This window comes from Lycium barbarum, chromosome 3, assembly GCF_019175385.1.
Source record: "Lycium barbarum isolate Lr01 chromosome 3, ASM1917538v2, whole genome shotgun sequence".
Lineage (NCBI taxonomy): Eukaryota > Viridiplantae > Streptophyta > Magnoliopsida > Solanales > Solanaceae > Lycium > Lycium barbarum.
The window spans coordinates 147166545-147184480 of NC_083339.1; the positions used below are offsets into that span (position 1 = coordinate 147166545).

Below are 17936 nucleotides of genomic sequence, written 5' to 3' on the forward strand. Positions count from 1 at the left end.
TTTGGAAGATATTGTGACAAATGAATCAGAATGGGTGTTAATATTTGATAGGAGACACATTTTCGATGTGGGAATATGGGTAATGTTATGAGTAATATATGTCCCCACAATGAGCAAACTAAATAAAGTTAGGTTTAGTTGAGATCTTGGAATGGAGGTGCTGGACAGCATCTTCACCACATTACATATAGTAATATCATTTTTATGGTGAAAATGATGTACTTTGACGTCAAACACCTCTTCGACATTCTGTCGGTGCTCTTGGCCCCTTCCCAATAACTCTATTTACTACGTAGTATTATATTAGGGAAAAGGATAAAAACATCTCTTTACTTTGGGAAAAGGGTTAAAAATATCCTCCATTATAAATTTGAGTCAAAATATTCCTCTCATTATTAAAGTTTTCAAATATAACTCTGTATTAACGGAAATCCCAACAACCCGCTCCATTTAAACCTGACCCAACTAAATAAAAAATTCATATGGGTTACCCGCTCCTATGCCTAGTGGCTCCAGATGTAGGACTCGAGAATAAGTTGGTCGCATATGGATTTTTTATATAGTTGGGTCGGGTTTAAATGAAATGGGTTTAAAAATGAAATCGGATTATTTTGAGCGATTTGAGAATTTCCGTTAAAATTGGGATATAGTTGAAAACTTTAATGACGGGAAGGGTATTTTTTACCCAAATTTATTACGGAGGATATTTTTAGCCCTTTTATGAAAGTAGAGGGGCATTTTTTACCCTTTTCCCATTACATTAACTCTCTTGTATTGTCAACTAAAAAAATCTCTATTACATTAAAATCAGAAGCGGACACAGAATTTGAATTTAATGAGTTCAATAATTATATTTTCACTGGTGAATGAAATTACACTTTTATAATCATGGATTTAGAATTTAGTATTAGTTACTCCCTTTGTCCCAATTTATGTGACATATTTTTCTTCTTAGTCTGTCCCAAAAAGAATGTCATGTTTCTATATTTGGAAAAAACTTAACTTTATGAGATAATTTAAAGCCAACAAATATTTAAGATTTGTTTTAGATCACAAATTTCAAAAGTCTTTCTTTCTTTCTTAAACTTTGTGCCTAGTCAAATGGTGTTCATAAATCGGAACAAGTGATTAATAATTTATTAGATATATATAATACGAATAAAAAATATGGGAGTTAAGTTGAACCCGCTGGAACTGCATTGCATCCGCATCTCAAAAAAGGTGAGGGGAATAATGACAATCGAACTCATCCATAATTTTTAACTAAAATCTTCAAATATATCTAATTTCTTATCGAGTGGAGAAAGTAGAAGTATCCAATGGACAAGAGGGGTTGCTCGATGGTAAGCGCCCTCCATTTTCAACCCGAAGATTGCGAGTCACTAAGGGAGTAAAAGGGAAAGCTCCTGGGGGAGGGGTATTAAAAAAAAAGTATCCAATGGAAAGTGTTAAATAATTTAATGTTCTTCACAGTTGAGACTAGAAATTCGATCCTTTTTTAGCATTTATAACATTTATTGGAAGGGAGGTGAGAATTCAATAGTCTATTAAACCAGTAGTTCTTTTTTTTTTTTTTTTTTTTTTGGAGGTGCAGGGTCTTTGATTAGGAATTTACTATTTTCTTTCCACATTTCAATCATATACTTAATTTATGTAAAGCATAGCATTAATACCACCGGTCATGTATATATACCATTAGCCATGCATATAGCATTAATACCACCGGTCATGTATATATACCATTAGCCATGCGTTTAGACATGGTATATTCTAACAATTGTCATGGTTAAAAGTCTAAGTGGGAGATTGTTAGGATATATACTATTAACCATGTGTTTGGATATAGTATTTATTATAGAATAATTATTTATTCATTGTTTAATAAAGAGTTAAATAGATCATGTACTAGTATGTGTGTCCTTTACTTATATAGTAGATTATTTAGTGTATAGAGTTTAGCTTATACACGGAAGATTAAATCGTCGGTTCTTATAAGTATAAAATTTATATTCACAATCTAAGATGGAAATTGGACAAAGCCATCGGTGTGATTGTAGCACAAGATTAATATAATGTATCTTCATTATGGGAAAGGTATAGTTCCATCTTCTTGTTCTAGTACATTTTGTATGTATTGAACGGACTAAATAGAGATAAGCGTTTTTGTACTGAATATATAAAACAAATTCTCTAATTCATTAAATGTACTTATACTCTTAATCTTGATATAATTATTATGATCAATGTGACTTGTTCATTATTTTGATTTATTAAAAGGTACGACTCAATTGCGGGTCTATGTATTCCTGGTAAATTGGATAATGACAAATTACATTTGTGAAATAATAATTAGTTGATAGAATCCATATCTTGACTTTGAGATTGATGATACCCCTTTATGGATGCTTATAAGTCTCATGTGAAAACCCTGCAGGTGGATTTTGTATCCGTCACATGATATAAGTTACGCGGAAATATAAAGGATTCAATTAGTCAATGCATTAAATTATCATTAATTTAATTTAATTGATTGGTATCTGTAATCTTAACATGGGGAGTTAAATAAGATTTAATGAAAGATTTCGAAATTGAACTGAGGAGTGTAGTTACGATTTTTTAGTGGAATAATTCGTAATTTATTATGGTAGGATTAATTCAGATTTTTTGAATTAATTCCATAATTGGAAGCCTCATTAATTAAATTATGTGGTCCCTGTTGTGCCCGAATAATAGAGAATTAAATGAAATATTATTTCGTGGTGGAAAATAAAGACCCAACAGGTTTTGGAAAAGGGTGAAAACCCTAAACATGTAGTTATAAAATAGGGGTCTTATTCCATAAGGAGGCAAAAAAGGTTTTAGAAGTTTCTACACTTTTTCCATAGAAATTCGCCCACACGAATTTCAAAAATTATGGTTTTATTCGGGTTACACAGTAGAAGACTGTGGAACTAAAGGATGACGATCTCATGGATGGTGTGTGTTCGTGGTTGAAGATTCGATTCTTGGTCGCGGTCACGCTTCAAGAGATAAGTACCAATTTTACGTTTGATTAATATCTTGATTATATGTTGTCTATATTACATGCAAGTTCGATCCTGGCTATTTGCTTCCGCTGCATATGCTTGTATTCCATCAATTTTTATATTATGGTTTACCAAATATAATTTGTCAGCATTAATCAAACATGCAAGTTGCTCCATGCTCCCATTTACTTAGCAAGAAGGCAATTGGGTCTCCCTACCGGCTACCACCCAATGAGGCCGGTGAGTGGGTTGCTGATTAGGCAATTTGCAGGATTGTCCTTCGCGGGGGGTGGTCTTTAATTATTGCCCTTTGCAGAATTTGCATGAGTTGCAAATTCTGCCTTAATGCAGAATTCTGCCTTAAGGTCCAAATTCTGCCTTAAGGTAGAATTTGCAAAGGCAGAGGACAAAAGTTAAAGACCACCAATTTGAGGAAAACTTAAAGACCACCAATTTGAAGGACAAAAATTAAAGACCACTCCAAATGAAGGACAATAAGAAAAGTTTCTGATCGGTATGTTGAGTATTTAGGCTGTTGGGTTTCCTGATTCTGTACTGGTCTTTAATTTTTGTCCTTCAAAGTCGAGCTTATGCCTAGAGCGGCATAAGTTACGCATTATAATATCCACAAGTTATGTCAGCGTCCTTAAAGAATTTATGCCCCGCTAGACATAAGTTCGATTTTGAAGGACAAATATTAAAGACCAATCCATTTGAAGGAGAAAAATTAAAGACCAGTCCATATCTGTCCATTTGAAGGATATGTCTGTCACATATTCACATATCATCCATATCATGACAGACATATCATCCATATTATGAAATTCCATAAGGGACAGACATATCACTTATCTGTCCGACTGTCCCTTATGGAATTTCATTTGAATTGGATGCAAGAATGAATATGTTTCTAAAGATAATTTGAATTGGCTACAAAATTTTGGTCTAATGGTAAGATCATATTGCGTGATGTATAGCTTAGGCATATATTACAAATTTGAACTCTTTCGCACACTAAAGCGTAGATTTAAGTGAGAAGTGTGGGAATCGTTTAGTACACCATGACGACGTTAAATTATCGATTATAGAAGAAATGATAACCTAAAGTCCTAAAACATCAACCGCTACAAATCATTTTTTTGTGCGGGTTGCCCTTCATTTGGGGTGGTCTTTAAGTTTTGCCCTTCGCCTAATACCCTGAGGTTGTGAATCCAAACTCTACCTTGTGATTTTTTTTTTTGACACAGAACACGCGTGCAAGAGTGCTCACGGAAAACGATGCTCTCTTCCAAAACAATCAAATAAAAACACTAAACTTCATGGCCACTGCGGCCGGTGGCTGGTTTGCCCCCTACTTTACCAAAAACTACACCAGACAATACATCAGTCCTTAACTATGCACAGGTTTTACAACCTCCTGAAATAGTTGAAGATTTCAATCTTAAACCAATCACATATTTGCATGGGGAACCTACGATTGCGTGGACAAAGAAGGAGTTTGATGAATTCGCGCGACGTCAAAATTTAAAATATGTTGTAATAGCGAAATTCTCATATGGTCGTCCTGATTTACACGAATTGCAAAATATCCTTCCAATTCAACTGGGGATAAAAGGTCGATGCACTATTGGATTTTTAGAAGAAAGGCACATATTGGTTCGGTTATCTTTAATGGAGGACTATGCAGCACTTACATCAGGTTTTTTTGAATTACAACTCAGAGGAAGAGTATATCCATTACGTTTTCTTATATGGGATCCATGGTTTAATCCGGAGGAGGAAACAACAATTGCAGTAGCATGGATCTCTTTCCCTGGATTACCTACCAATCTCTTTGATAAGGAATCGATGTTCTCAATGGCTCAGGCAGTGGGCACACCATTGGTGGTTGATAAAGCTACCAAAAACCAAACTAGACCAAGTTGTGCTCGTGTGAAAGTGGAAGTTAATTTATTAAAGGATTTGCCAAAGAGAATACATATAAGTTGTGTAGATGAGGAGACTGGGGAGATAAAGTCGAAATGGCAAAGAATACAATACGATTATCTTCCCAAATATTGCACAAAGTGTAAATTACAAGGACATGATGTGAATGGTTGCTGGGTTGTTCATCCAGAATTTAGGCCCAAAAAAGAAGATCCAAAGGCAGATACTACAAATGTTTCTGAAAATCCAAAGCAGCAACAAAATAAGGATCAGCAAGTCATTCAAAAGCAAAACAATGAGCATAAGAAGGAGACTAATCATAAGCAAAATAAGGAGCACAAAAAGGAGCATGATAAAACTGTTAAGTTTATTCCAAATGGGAAAAATTCAAACAATCAAGGAGACAATGCTAAGATGGAATGGAATGTGGTACAAAACAAGAAGAAGAAAATCTTGAATAAGGAGGAGGTGCAAAGAATTAATAATCAACAAAACAATTCTGGTGAGAACATAAAAAAGCAGCAGATTAATACAGTCAACAACTTTGAGACACTTACCACAGAGGAAGAGGATCAATCCATTGAAATAGTTCCTGGACAAGAAGAAAAGAGGACGGAGACTGCAAAACAATGGGTGGAAGCCTCATTTGGTAAGACCCAAGAATCTGCAGTAGAAGTAACTCCTCAGTCAACAGAGGGGAGCAGTTCAAATAGTAAAAAGGGTAGCAAAGAGGACAATGAGGAAGGCAGTAGCACCAATGAATCAATCAGCAACAAAGAAATCAATGAGGAAATAAGCAGCAATAAGATACAACAGCTGGAGAATATGGGGCAGAAATTCCAAAATGATGATAAGAGGAAGAACAATGACAAGGATAATTCTCAAACACAACATATTCAGAATGAAATAATCAGTGCTCCACCTAAAGATGCAATGGAAACAATGATGGCAGAAAATAGCCACGAGAAGGAGAAAGTAATACATGATGTTGATCTGAATAAAGTTCCGGACAAACCCCCTGATGATATTTGTGATCTGGCAGCTGGTGAGATAGAGGGTGTTGATAATATAAATGAAAATAATCATACACCACCTGAAAAGAAAACAGAAAGGTTATCATCAAATGAAGAAATGGTGGAGAACTTACTGCAGACTGCCACTGAACACAACAACAAAGAGGAACAATTGGGCAAAGTGGAAGGTACAAAGGAGCTAAATCAACTGGTAATATCTAAAGGTACTGATCCTGTAGAACCTTCACCTGCAAAAGAGAAACACAACAACATTGATATTGGTGATGATGATGAGGTAGAAGATCATGTCACAATAATTGATATGCAGCAGGCCATGAAGAAAGGAGGCATATCACCAAGGCACCTACTAAAAAACAAAAAGAAGGCAAACAAGAAACAGACAAAGGAAAAAAGTGTACCCCCAACAAATATAGGGGGTGTACAAACAAGGAAAACTACTTCTAAATCTAAATGTTCTCAATGAATAGTGCACTCATATGGAACATTAGATCTGTTAACACCCAGCAAGCTTTTGAAAGAGTGGTGATGTTACACAGACAGAAGAAGTTCAATTTTATTGCATTGATGGAACCTTTTCAGCATATCAGACATATTGAGATGTACAAATTATGGGTGGGAATGGCAACTGCATGGCATAATATTAATGGAAAGATCTGGTTATTTGTAGAAGAGGGATACCAGGTGGAGCTTCAGCTAGATACTGGCCAGCTTTTGTCCATGAAGCTGACATGTTTAGATGGAGGACAGGAGATCATTATAACCATGATATATGCTAGCACAGATAGAGCAACAAGGATGACATTGTGGAATGATGTATACCATATATCTTGTAACATTAACTCGCCTTGGCTTGTTGGAGGGGATTTTAATGTGATAGTAGATGAATGTGAGAAATTTGGAGGGCTGGAAGTCCCATTTGTGGAAGTAGAAGACTTCAATCAATGTATTAATATATGTCAGCTTTCAGATTTGGGTTTCAAGGGCAGCATATATACTTGGTGGAATGGGAGATCAGATGAGCAATGTATTTTCAAGAGGCTGGACAGGTGTCTTGCTAATCAAGGGTTTCAGGAGTTATATCCTAATTGTGAAGTTGAACACCTTATCAAACAAGGATCTGACCATTCTCCTTTACTAATCACTTGTAAGGAGGATAGTAGAGCAATTAAGAAATCTTTCAGATTTTTAAATTTCTGGACTGAGCATCCTTCTTTCCTAGATGTTGTGAGAAATAATTGGATAGGGTATCATGGTTCTGATCCTTTCTATAATTTTCATAGCAAGCTAAAGAAATTGAGTAAAGTATTGTCTAAATGGAGTAGAGATACATTTGGGGACATTTTCAGGCAGATAGCTAGTTTGGAAGAAGTGGTTAAAGTTTATGAACAAGAGTTTGAAGAGAGTCCTACCAGTGCCAATAGGGAAAGGTTGCAGAAAGGACAAGCAGATCTCATTAGATTCTATGCTATAGAGGAGCAATTCTGGAAACAAAAATCTGGTATGCAATGGTTTATGGATGGAGACAGAAACACAAAATTTTTCCATGCACATGTGCAGGGAAAGAGGAAGAAATTGCAAATTACTAGAATTCAAAACCAGAATGGAGTGTGGTTGGATAGAGAAGAGGATATTTCCAGGGAAGCTATTAATTTATTTCAGAATCAGTTCACAGCTGAAACTGAAGCTACTGATTTTGCACTTCTGAACCATATTCCAAAAATAATAACAGAAGACCAAAACAGAGAAATTCATGAGTTTCCTGGGGAGAAAGAGATTAAAAATGCAGTATTTGGTTTAAAAGCTAACAGTGCAGGGGGTCCAGATGGGTATACCGGAAAATTCTTTCAGGCAGCATGGAATATCATTGTTAAGGATACCATTTGTATGGTGCATTCATTCTTCTGTGGGCATGAGCTTCCAAGGTATGTTACTAGCACTAACCTGGTGTTACTGCCTAAGAAAAAGGAGGTGGTCACATGTTCTGATCTAAGACCAATTAGCCTTAGCAATTTTATCAATAAAGTGTTCTCCAGAATTATTCATGAGAGATTGGTGAAATTACTTCCACAACTAATTTCACCTCAGCAGACAGGATTTGTGAAAGGTAGAAGCATTGTGGAAAATATCATTCTCGTACAAGAAATAGTTCATGAGATAAGAATAAGGGGTAAACCAGCCAATACAATTATTAAACTGGATATGGCAAAGGCATATGATAGAGTGTCCTGGCTTTTTCTAGCAAAAGTGCTTAGGAAAATGGGGTTTGGAGAAATGTTGATAGACATGGTATATAGGATTCTATCAAATAATTGGTACTCAATTTTGATCAATGGACAGGCCCAGGGTTTCTTTAAATCCTCAAGAGGAGTGAAGCAAGGAGATCCTCTATCTCCTACTTTATTCATCTTAGCAGCAGAATGTATGACAAGAGCTTTAAATAGTCTTCATAAGAAGGAAGGGTATGTAGGATATGGAATGCCAAAATGGAGTCCATATATTAATCATTTAGCATATGCAGATGATACTATTATTTTCACTTCTACACAACCCCAAACCTTGAAGCTTGTCATGGACACCTTGGCAGAGTATGAGAGGATTAGTGGCTAAAAAATTAACAAAGAAAAGAGTGCTGTGTATTTGCATCAGTCAGTCTCACAAACATTGTCCAACAGTGTTGTTGATTGTACCAGTATTCCCAGAAAAGAGTTCCCTTTTATTTATCTTGGAGTACCTATTTATCATGAGAGGAGGAGAATTGACCATTTTAAGGAGATAACTCAGAAGATCCAAAATAGGTTAAATTCTTGGACCGGGAAACTATTGTCAATTGGGGGAAGAACTACTCTTATTAATCACGTTCTTCAGAGTATGCCTATCCACTTACTATCAGCCTGTGACCCTCCTTCTGGGGTCTTTGCTCAAATACATAGGCTATTTGCTAAGTTCTTCTGGAGTAATTATGTGGGAAGTTCAAGCAAACACTAGGTTTCTTGGACAGAATTGTGCCATCCTAAGGAAGAGGGTGGAATGGGATTTAGGTGCTTACAGGATATGTCTAAAGCTTTGTTTGCCAAGCTTTGGTGAAACTTTAGAACAAAGCAATCTCTGTGGAGAACTTACATGAGTAACAAATACTTGAAGAAGAATAATGCAGTCTTAGCACCATGGAAAGGAGGAACATATGTGTGGAAACAAAATGCTACAGTGTAGGGATACTATTGATCAGGATATTTGGTGGCAATTGAAACAAGGAAACTCCTATTTCTGGTTAGATAATTGGACTGGAAAAGGAGCCTTAGTTCATAATATGCCTCCTAATTACCCTTGTGATTTTGCTGTAGTATTAGTTAAAGAAGTACATGAGGGAGGAAGATGGAAGGAGGAGAAGATAAGGGAATTGATACCTAATGAGTTTGCTAATCACATTTTACAGTATATTAAGCCACCTACTGGAGAGGAGCAAGTAGATAAAGCATACTGGAAAAGGGACACAAGAGGTACTTTCTCTGTAAGTTCTGCATATCAGGTGGTGAGACAAAAAAGATATCCTAATAAAATATATGATTACATGTGGATCAAGGGGTTACCTATAAAGATAAGTTTCTTTATATGGAAGCTCTGGAAATCCAAGGTGCCACTTGATGATACTTTGAAAAAGTGGGTTTCCAATTTGCGTCCAGATGCAGTTGTTGTGAGATAGCCTATGAGGAGACTATAGCACATGTATTCTTACATTCTAATTTGGCTCAAGCAATCTGGAAATACTTTTCTGGTCCTGCTGGTTTCAATATAACAGGTATGCAATTATCTCAGGTGATATCCACATGGTGGGAGGCAAGAGTGAATCAACATATCAGGAAAATATACCAAATTGTACCAGCAATTATAGTGTGGGAATTATGGAAGAGGATGAACAAAATACTACATGGAGGAAAAGTGTCTTTTTATAAGTTGAAATACCAGATTATGCATACTTTAACCTTGTTCATGAAAACTAGAAGGAAAAACTTTAGGTATTCTCCTTATAGTTGGTTTGATCTGATTAAGGCCTTGCATGCATATTCCCCACATATAAAGATGAATCAAATTCAATGGAAACCTCCAGACACAGGGTGGATAAAGTGCAACACTGATGGGGCATCTAGAGGAAATCCAGGCAAAAGTTCATGGAGTTATTGTATAAGAAATTCAGAGGGAAACCTGATCTATGCTCAAGCACAAGAGATGAAGGATGGCATTTATTCCAATACTCAAGCTGAAGCTATTTTACAAGCTCTTAAGTATATGGATAGGATGGATATTCCTCAAATGGTTGTGGAGACCGACTCTCTGTTGATGAAGAATATAACAGAGAAGAAATGGAATTGTCCTTGGAAAATCATTAGTATAATGGAGGAAATATGGAGAATCATGGGAAGAAGAACAATTGTGATCACTCATGTCTTCAGAGAGGGTAACAAACTTGCAGATTTTCTTGCTAACTTGGCTCTGGATAGAGGAGAGTATATTGCTAATAAATTCATGGAAATGGAAACTTGGGGAAGGAAACTGATTAACAGTGATAAGAGCAGTATTCCTTACCTAAGGATCAGATATTGCAAGAGATAATGTACAGACCGGAGAATACAAAGTATCAAGAGGAAGGATAAAGGGTGGAGAACAGGAAACAGGATCAAATTCCTCAAATGAATATCTATTGGACAGAAAATGATGGAAAACCTCACAACACATTTTCAAGGAGTAAAGAAAGGGCCAAACAAGAAATACCAGCCAAGATACACCAGCACAACAATCTCAACATTGCATATTCAGGAAACCCAGAAACACAAAATCAGCAAATTGCAAGTATCTCACAAAGGGTACTTTTGGAATAAAAATCAACAATTCACAATCAGCTCAAATGAAGAAGACAGATGGTCAATACCGAAAATACAAAGCAAAAAGCAGAGGGATAGAAGCGATTTTTGAAGCTATCTGGAAAAAGGAAAAATGCGCAATCAACAATAGCATAAGTGATGAACAAGAAACAAATTGCACCTGTGGACTGGTCAAATAGTAGATTTAGCTAGCTTTCTTTTGCTTTTCTCTTTCTTATTTGCGTTTCTCTCTCTTATTTGCATACACTTCTGAGTTTGTTTAGTTCCTTTTTATTATTAATAAAATAGTCACTAGGTGACAAAAAAATATATATATAAAAAAAAAAAACTTGTGATTTTTTTTTTAAAAAATTGAGCAGGAGTTCGAACCCTAAATCAAGGAATTTTTAGCGAGCAAAAGTTAAAGACTACCAATTTGAGGGACAAAAATTAAAGAGTACCCCAGCGAAGGCCAATCCTGCAAATTGCCCGCCACAAATCAAACTTGGAATAGGGCCTCGAATCCTGGGAAAAGCACTAGATGTTTGGGCCAAGTACTAGAACTCTTCATGTATGGGCCTCGAATATTGGTGTTGATTTAGAGAAATTGTCTGGTTTGTCCTTAAAATGGGCTGATCTTTAATTTTTGTGCTTTAAAATCGAATTTATGCCTAGCGGGCCATAAGTTCTTTAAGGGATCCGGCATAGCTTATAAAATATTATGAAGCGAAAATAGAAACTTATGCCGCACGAAAAAATTATTTGTTTTGAGGGACAAAAATCAAAGACCAACACAAAAATAGGCCAAAAGAGCAAATGACCCTATTTGTAGCACTGACGTTCACTGATTATACCTTGATCTTGTCTTTAACAATTTGTCAGTGTTCTTGAATTTTCAAAAATATATAGGCGGAAAAATGACTATTTGTGAATTTTACATGTGGATTTAAATTTTCTGTTGTGCTCTATTAAGAACATATTTCAACTCAAAATGTTGCCGAAATTTTGGCTCTTCTCAAGCTATGCATATACCTCCAGAAACTGTGAAGGTATTCATGTTTGCTTGGTTCTGGTGATCCTTTTCTAACATTTGCTTTTGTTCGCTGCTTTGAATCGACCTCTAATTTGGGAATATAGAGAAGAGTTCTTCCTACATCATGCAAAAGGTTCTTGGAACTAGAACATTTAATGGAAAGAAATGCTTAGAAATGCTGTTGATGATTAGTAGCAACAACAATATACCCAGTGTAACCCCAACGTGCGGTCTGGGAAGAGTAAGATGCATACAAACTTTACTCTTACTTTTGTGGGTAGAGAGATTGTCTCTAATAGACCCTCGGCTCAGATGATTAATAATAATAATATATATATATATATATATTAACAAACCTACTTGGACGAAATGGAATTGTCCAATTAGCAAATTGTGAATTGTAAGGAATGGGCCAGACTCAACCTCAAAAGCTAGCTCTTGAGGGGATGATTGCGCAAGTCCATATAAGCAAACCACCATATTAAATTGCTCACACTTCAGATGGCTAGTCCTGAGCGTGAGGTGGAGTGTCGAAGACACATCGAATGAAAAAGGGACGGGTGACCTTTTTATATGGTCTTGGGCAATCCTCCGTTGTTCAACTAACTCTTAGGGTTGAGTTAAACCCTAATGCTTAAACCCTAATGCCATATCTTATCTAAATACCATTATGATTAGACAAGAAAAAATCGATAATAGAGCGCGGATAAGTTTTTGGGAAAAGGACACAAATGTCCATCTGGCCCAAACTATTGACAACCGGATGACCCAAGAAGCTTAAAAGACAGTTTTAGCCTTTTCTCAACTAATTTCAGCATATATATAGAGATTGTATCATTGTTGTATAAAAATATCTATCATATGTATTGTATAGAATATGTATCCCTACAATAAGTGTGTAAAAATGTATCATTGTTGTATAATTTCTGTTTAATAAATGTATAATAAACGTGTACTTACTAATTATACGCATATTATACATGTTTTGGATATTTCTTGAAGGCTCAGTCAACGTATAATTACTAATTATACACATATTATACATGTTTTGGATATTTTTTGAAGGCTCAATATGAATTTTTTTTGTCGACCTTTAGTGACGACTTTTTGATCTTTTGTGGCCACTTTAGTAGCACAAAAAGTCTGATCTTTTTTTTTTTTTTTGTAGTAAACCTTTAGTGGCGACTTTTTGATCTTAAAGTAGCCACAAAAAAATCCGATCTTTTTGTAATGAATCTTTAGTAGCGACTTGTTGATCCTTTGTAGAGAATGGGCTGCTGGGGTAGCGCCTGAAAATAGTTTGGACCGAACGACTAGGTAGTGTCCTTTTCCCTAAGTTTTCATCCAAGTCCGACCAGCCTAATTGGGCCAAACGGAGGAAGTAAAGAGCTTAGGTTAATGATGATTTTAGAGTTGAAAGCAGCCCACAATATGTGCAACAACCATAGCAGGAATAGAAGCAGGTGAATAGGGACCGACAGATCTCACTATCAAACCTGCCTTTTAACATTCAACTATTCCACGCAACCGCAATGGTGGAGAAGCTCATCAAAGCATAAACATATTCCAAATACTCCATGTGGCCCTCAAAAATCAAAATGCTTGGGCCACGTTGTTGTTGAGGTGGACACATCTATTTTTAGGTGCAATAACACATATCTTAGCCCCACTCGTTTACCACGCGCCTCCACTATTAATTCACCTTCCTCCTCTTATTTTTATGGGCCAACTACGTATATATACATCTTAAGGAGAAATATTTATAAAACGTGACGATAGTTTTATATTTATAAAACATAACATTACAAACCCTATACAAAACATGTTTTTTAAAAAATATATATATTTTTAAAAAATATTTTTTTAAAAAACAATTATTTTTTTATTTTAAAAAAAAATATTTTAAAAAAAATTAAATTTTTTTTAAATATTTTTTTCGCTCAAAAATTTATGTATGAAAGTTGTATGAAATGTGTATATCTCGCTCAAGGCTTAAAAAGTTCACTCAAAATTTAGTGTATGAAAATGGTATAAAAAATGTATTAAATGTGTATATCTCGTTCAAGGCTTAAAAAATCCGCTCAAAATTATGTGTATGAAAACAGTATGAAATTTATATCTCGCTCAAATCTTAAAATTTCGCTCATATTTTTGTATATAAAGTTCATGTTAGATTTATGTAAAATTAATACAACTACACCAACATTGTATACAACTTTGATACAACATTCAAGACTTAAAATAATCGCTATGAAATGTGTATATATATCTTGCTCAAGGCTTAAAACGTTCGCTCAAATTTTATGTATGAAAAACGTATGAAATGTGTATATCTCGATCAATGCTTAAACACTACGCTCAAAATTTTATGCATGAGAATGGTATGAAATGTGTATATCTCGTTCAAAACTTAGAATTTCATTCATATTTTTCGTATATAAAGTTCATATTAGGTTTCTAGAAAATTAATACAACTACAACAACATTGTAACAACTTTTATACAATATTCAAGGCTTAAAGTTTTCGCTCACAATTTTGTGTATGAAAATTATATTAAAATTTTCGCTCACATATACACATTTCATACACAAAAAAAATTGAGGTAATTTTTTAAGCCTTTGAGCCAAAAAAAATTATTTTAAAAAAAAAAAAAAAAATCTGGAAAAAAATATATGAAAATCCGTCATGTTTCGTAATATATCATTATGTTTTGTAAATAAGGAAAACTATCGTTACGTTTCGTAAATATTTCTCCTTAACATGTATATATATATGTAGTTTTCCCTATTTTTATTTTATTGCCAACATTCCGAAAATTACTCTTTCCGTTTCAAATTATCTGTCGTGTTTTTTAAATGTAGTTGTTTCAAATTATTTGTCATTTTAGAAGTTCAAGACAAAAGTCACGGTTCCTTTCCCATTTTGCCTTAGTAATAATTGTTCTTGAAAACTACAAACAACTTAATTATGGAGAAATGTCACACAAATAAAGTAAGTATTAAATGAAGAGAAATTATATCTTAAGAGATAAATATGGATATAATAGTCAAAACCCCTCTCAATTAATAATTTGTTAAGGAACGTGTAAGAGAGAAATACGACAAATAATTTGAAACGGAGAGAGCATATGTATTCCTTTATAACAGTCTTGCTTTTAATTCTCCTTACACTTCACAAAACGTATCTTCTTTTTTTCCATTTTATTCCGCGTAGTAATAACATGAAAATAAAGTAAAACGAATAAGAACAAGTTTGCTTTTATTGTTACAATTAGCTTTGCCTCTCTCCTTCCTTATGATTCGTTAACAAATATAAAAGAAAATGAAGGTAAGAGTCCTTATAATAATCAAATTGTCAGAGGCTTGTATGTAAGACTTTGAAAAATTCTTAATTTTCCTCCTCCTTTTTTTCAGAAAATGCACTAATAAAAAGGAAAATGGGTTATGACGGTCAGAGGAATTTAAAAGTAAAAAGTGAAAATTCTTAAAAATTACCATAATATGTGGAAGGAATCCAATTTCATAGAGTCATTCATTCAGAGATGAAATATTAGGAAGATTTGACCACTTAGTTTAACGCCTAATTGTATTAAATAGCTGCAATTATTAAATTTCCATTCATAACTTATTTTGAAGTAAGGCAAGTTTTCTTATAATAATCCAATTGTCAGACATCAATTATAAGTTTATTATCAGACATCAATAGACAGTAAAAATATTACTACTAAAGTTTATTTGACCTAATATTAGTCAAGACATTCAAAAATACAAGAAAAAGCATTAGCAAGAGTTAGTTGTAACGTGAAACTGTAATCAGTATCTGCAAGCCTGCAATTTTAATATCATAGAATTAGTTAAATTTCCATTGAGAAATCATTTTGAACTAAGGCAAGTTTTTATAATAATCAAATTGTCAGAAACTTTCACGACTTTGATAATTTAATTTTTTCCTTCTCTTAAATAAAAGAGTAAAGATGGAATATTGGCGAGATTTAAGCTCTTAACCTGCTAGCTGTAGTCAAATTACGACCAATAGTTACAACTCTAACCTCAGCGAATCTTTAAATTTCCATTCATAAAATACTTTCCATATTTTTTCCCCTAACAGGAATCTTCAAAGTAACTGTTCCGCGTACACAAATAAAGGCGATAATCATTAATCACCAAATTAAGCCCAATTAATAGTGATTAAACACTCGCTAATGAAAGCGTGTGGTGTATGATTGGTTGGTGAGTAACACCTATAATAATTTCAGCAATCCATTAGTTATAAGGTACTTGTCTTCTTGTCTCTTCAAAAATCTCCATTGCTTTAGTTCCCATTTTACCTTCACAAAAAAATTCAACTCTGTTCACCATATATAACTAACACCCTTCCCTTCTATATAAACACAAGAGAAAAAACAAAAACCCTAATCCCTATTTCCTATCCGTTCTGTGTTCGTTTAGATCTGATTCTAAAATTCTGTTTCAGAAAAGATCCGATATAGTTTTATACGGATACTTAATACATGGCAGATAGAGTATACCCAGCTGCTAAACCCGCCGCCACCAACGGCACCGCCGCTCCCACGGCCGCCGTCAACGGCGGTGCTAATCCAGCTTTTCCGGCGAACAAAGCTCAACTTTACAACGCAACTCGACCTACTTATCGTCCTATGCCGCCGCCTCGCCGGAAACATCGCCGGAGCTGCTGTTGTTGCTGTTGTCTCTTAACTACTTTTTTCATAGTCATAATTATACTTCTTGCAGCAATTGCTGGTGCAATTTTCTGGGTACTTTATCGTCCAAAAACACCGTCGTTTAATGTTCAATCACTTCAAGTCACTCAATTCAACCTTACTTCCACAAAATTCGTATCTAAATTCAATCTCACTGTTACAGCTCATAACCCTAACAAAAAAATCTCTTTCTTCTACGATCCGATTAATATTAATTTCAGTTCTGATGACGTGGATATTGGTGATGGATCATTACCAGCTTTTACACATGATACAAAAAGTGACAAGACTTTGAAAGCTGACGTGTCAAGTTCAGGGAAAAAGCTAGAAGATTCTGAGATTTCGAGTTTGAGATCTAAATTGAAGAATAAGAATACTTTACCATTGGAGATTAAGCTTGATACTAAAGTTAAGGTTAAAGTTGGAAGTTTGAAAACTAAGAAAGTTGGGATTAGAGTTAAATGTGATGGGATTAAGATTTCTGTTCCTACTGGAAAATCACCGACTAAAGCTACTACTAAAGATGTTAAATGCCACGTGGATATTCGGATCAAGATCTGGAAATGGACTTTTTGAGGGCTATTTTAATTTTAGGGTGTGATTTTCCTTTCCACCTTTTGTTTTGATTGTTTAAATCTTTTTTTTTTTTTTTTGGTAAATGGATGTTTTTTAGGATATAGTTCAGTTTGATTGTTATATATACATAATATATGCAAAATCGAATTTGTTCAGTTAGGATTTGGAGTTGCATATATTCATTCTTATACAGAGTATTTGTTTGTGGTTATTTGATCATATGCATTTCAATGATTCTTCGTAATTTGAATTTTACTAAAATTTTCATTACCAGAAAGTGATACTTTGAGCAGTGTTCATTAACCATAGAGTACTAGTACTCATTAATGAAAATTTGCCGGTGATGAAAGCTGTCAGTGATTAAATTAATGTGTTAATTAAACAGAGTGTGCATTGACTTACTTAACACATGATAGGAGTGGGTAGGGCAAGTGCCTGCACACCAGAAAACAGCTGTGTTAATTGATAGTCAAAATCTGTAAACAAGGGCAGATCATAGTACAATATGTGGGTTCACAGAAATTCAAGTTAAGAAATCTATTAAATATTTATAAATATTATACAATAAACTCAATTGCTATTACGTAGTACATATTATTCGAAAAACTCATAAATTTTAAATTTTACGTCCGTCCGCCGGAGGGGTTGAGGGGTCATGGAGTGCTTCGTTCAATAATGAAGATTAGTTTAATGTTTAATGTAGTGAATAGGGTGAAGAAAGGTGTCGTCGGTGAAACATGTGTGTACTTGAACTTGGACTGGTA

At 34.6% G+C, this 17936-nt stretch overlaps 2 protein-coding genes across 2 annotated transcripts; both read left to right on the plus strand.

Moving 5' to 3' along the window:
* The first annotated feature begins 4697 nt into the window (after nucleotides 1-4697).
* Nucleotides 4698-6449, plus strand: LOC132631535 (uncharacterized). Its single transcript, XM_060347105.1, has one exon. It carries the CDS (start codon nucleotides 4698-4700, stop codon nucleotides 6447-6449), a length of 1752 nt encoding a protein of 583 aa, XP_060203088.1.
* A 9684-nt stretch (nucleotides 6450-16133) lies between these two features.
* LOC132633472 (NDR1/HIN1-like protein 13) lies at nucleotides 16134-17411 on the plus strand. Its single transcript, XM_060349911.1, has one exon. It carries the CDS (start codon nucleotides 16387-16389, stop codon nucleotides 17170-17172), a length of 786 nt encoding a protein of 261 aa, XP_060205894.1. The 5' UTR covers nucleotides 16134-16386; the 3' UTR covers nucleotides 17173-17411.
* Nucleotides 17412-17936: the final 525 nt, after the last annotated feature.

Excerpts from the sequence above, each read along its gene's own strand:
- LOC132631535 (XM_060347105.1), top strand. The coding sequence starts at position 4,698 with ATGGAGGACTATGCAGCACTTACATCAGGTTTTTTTGAATTACAACTC.
- LOC132633472 (XM_060349911.1), top strand. The coding sequence starts at position 16,387 with ATGGCAGATAGAGTATACCCAGCTGCTAAACCCGCCGCCACCAACGGC.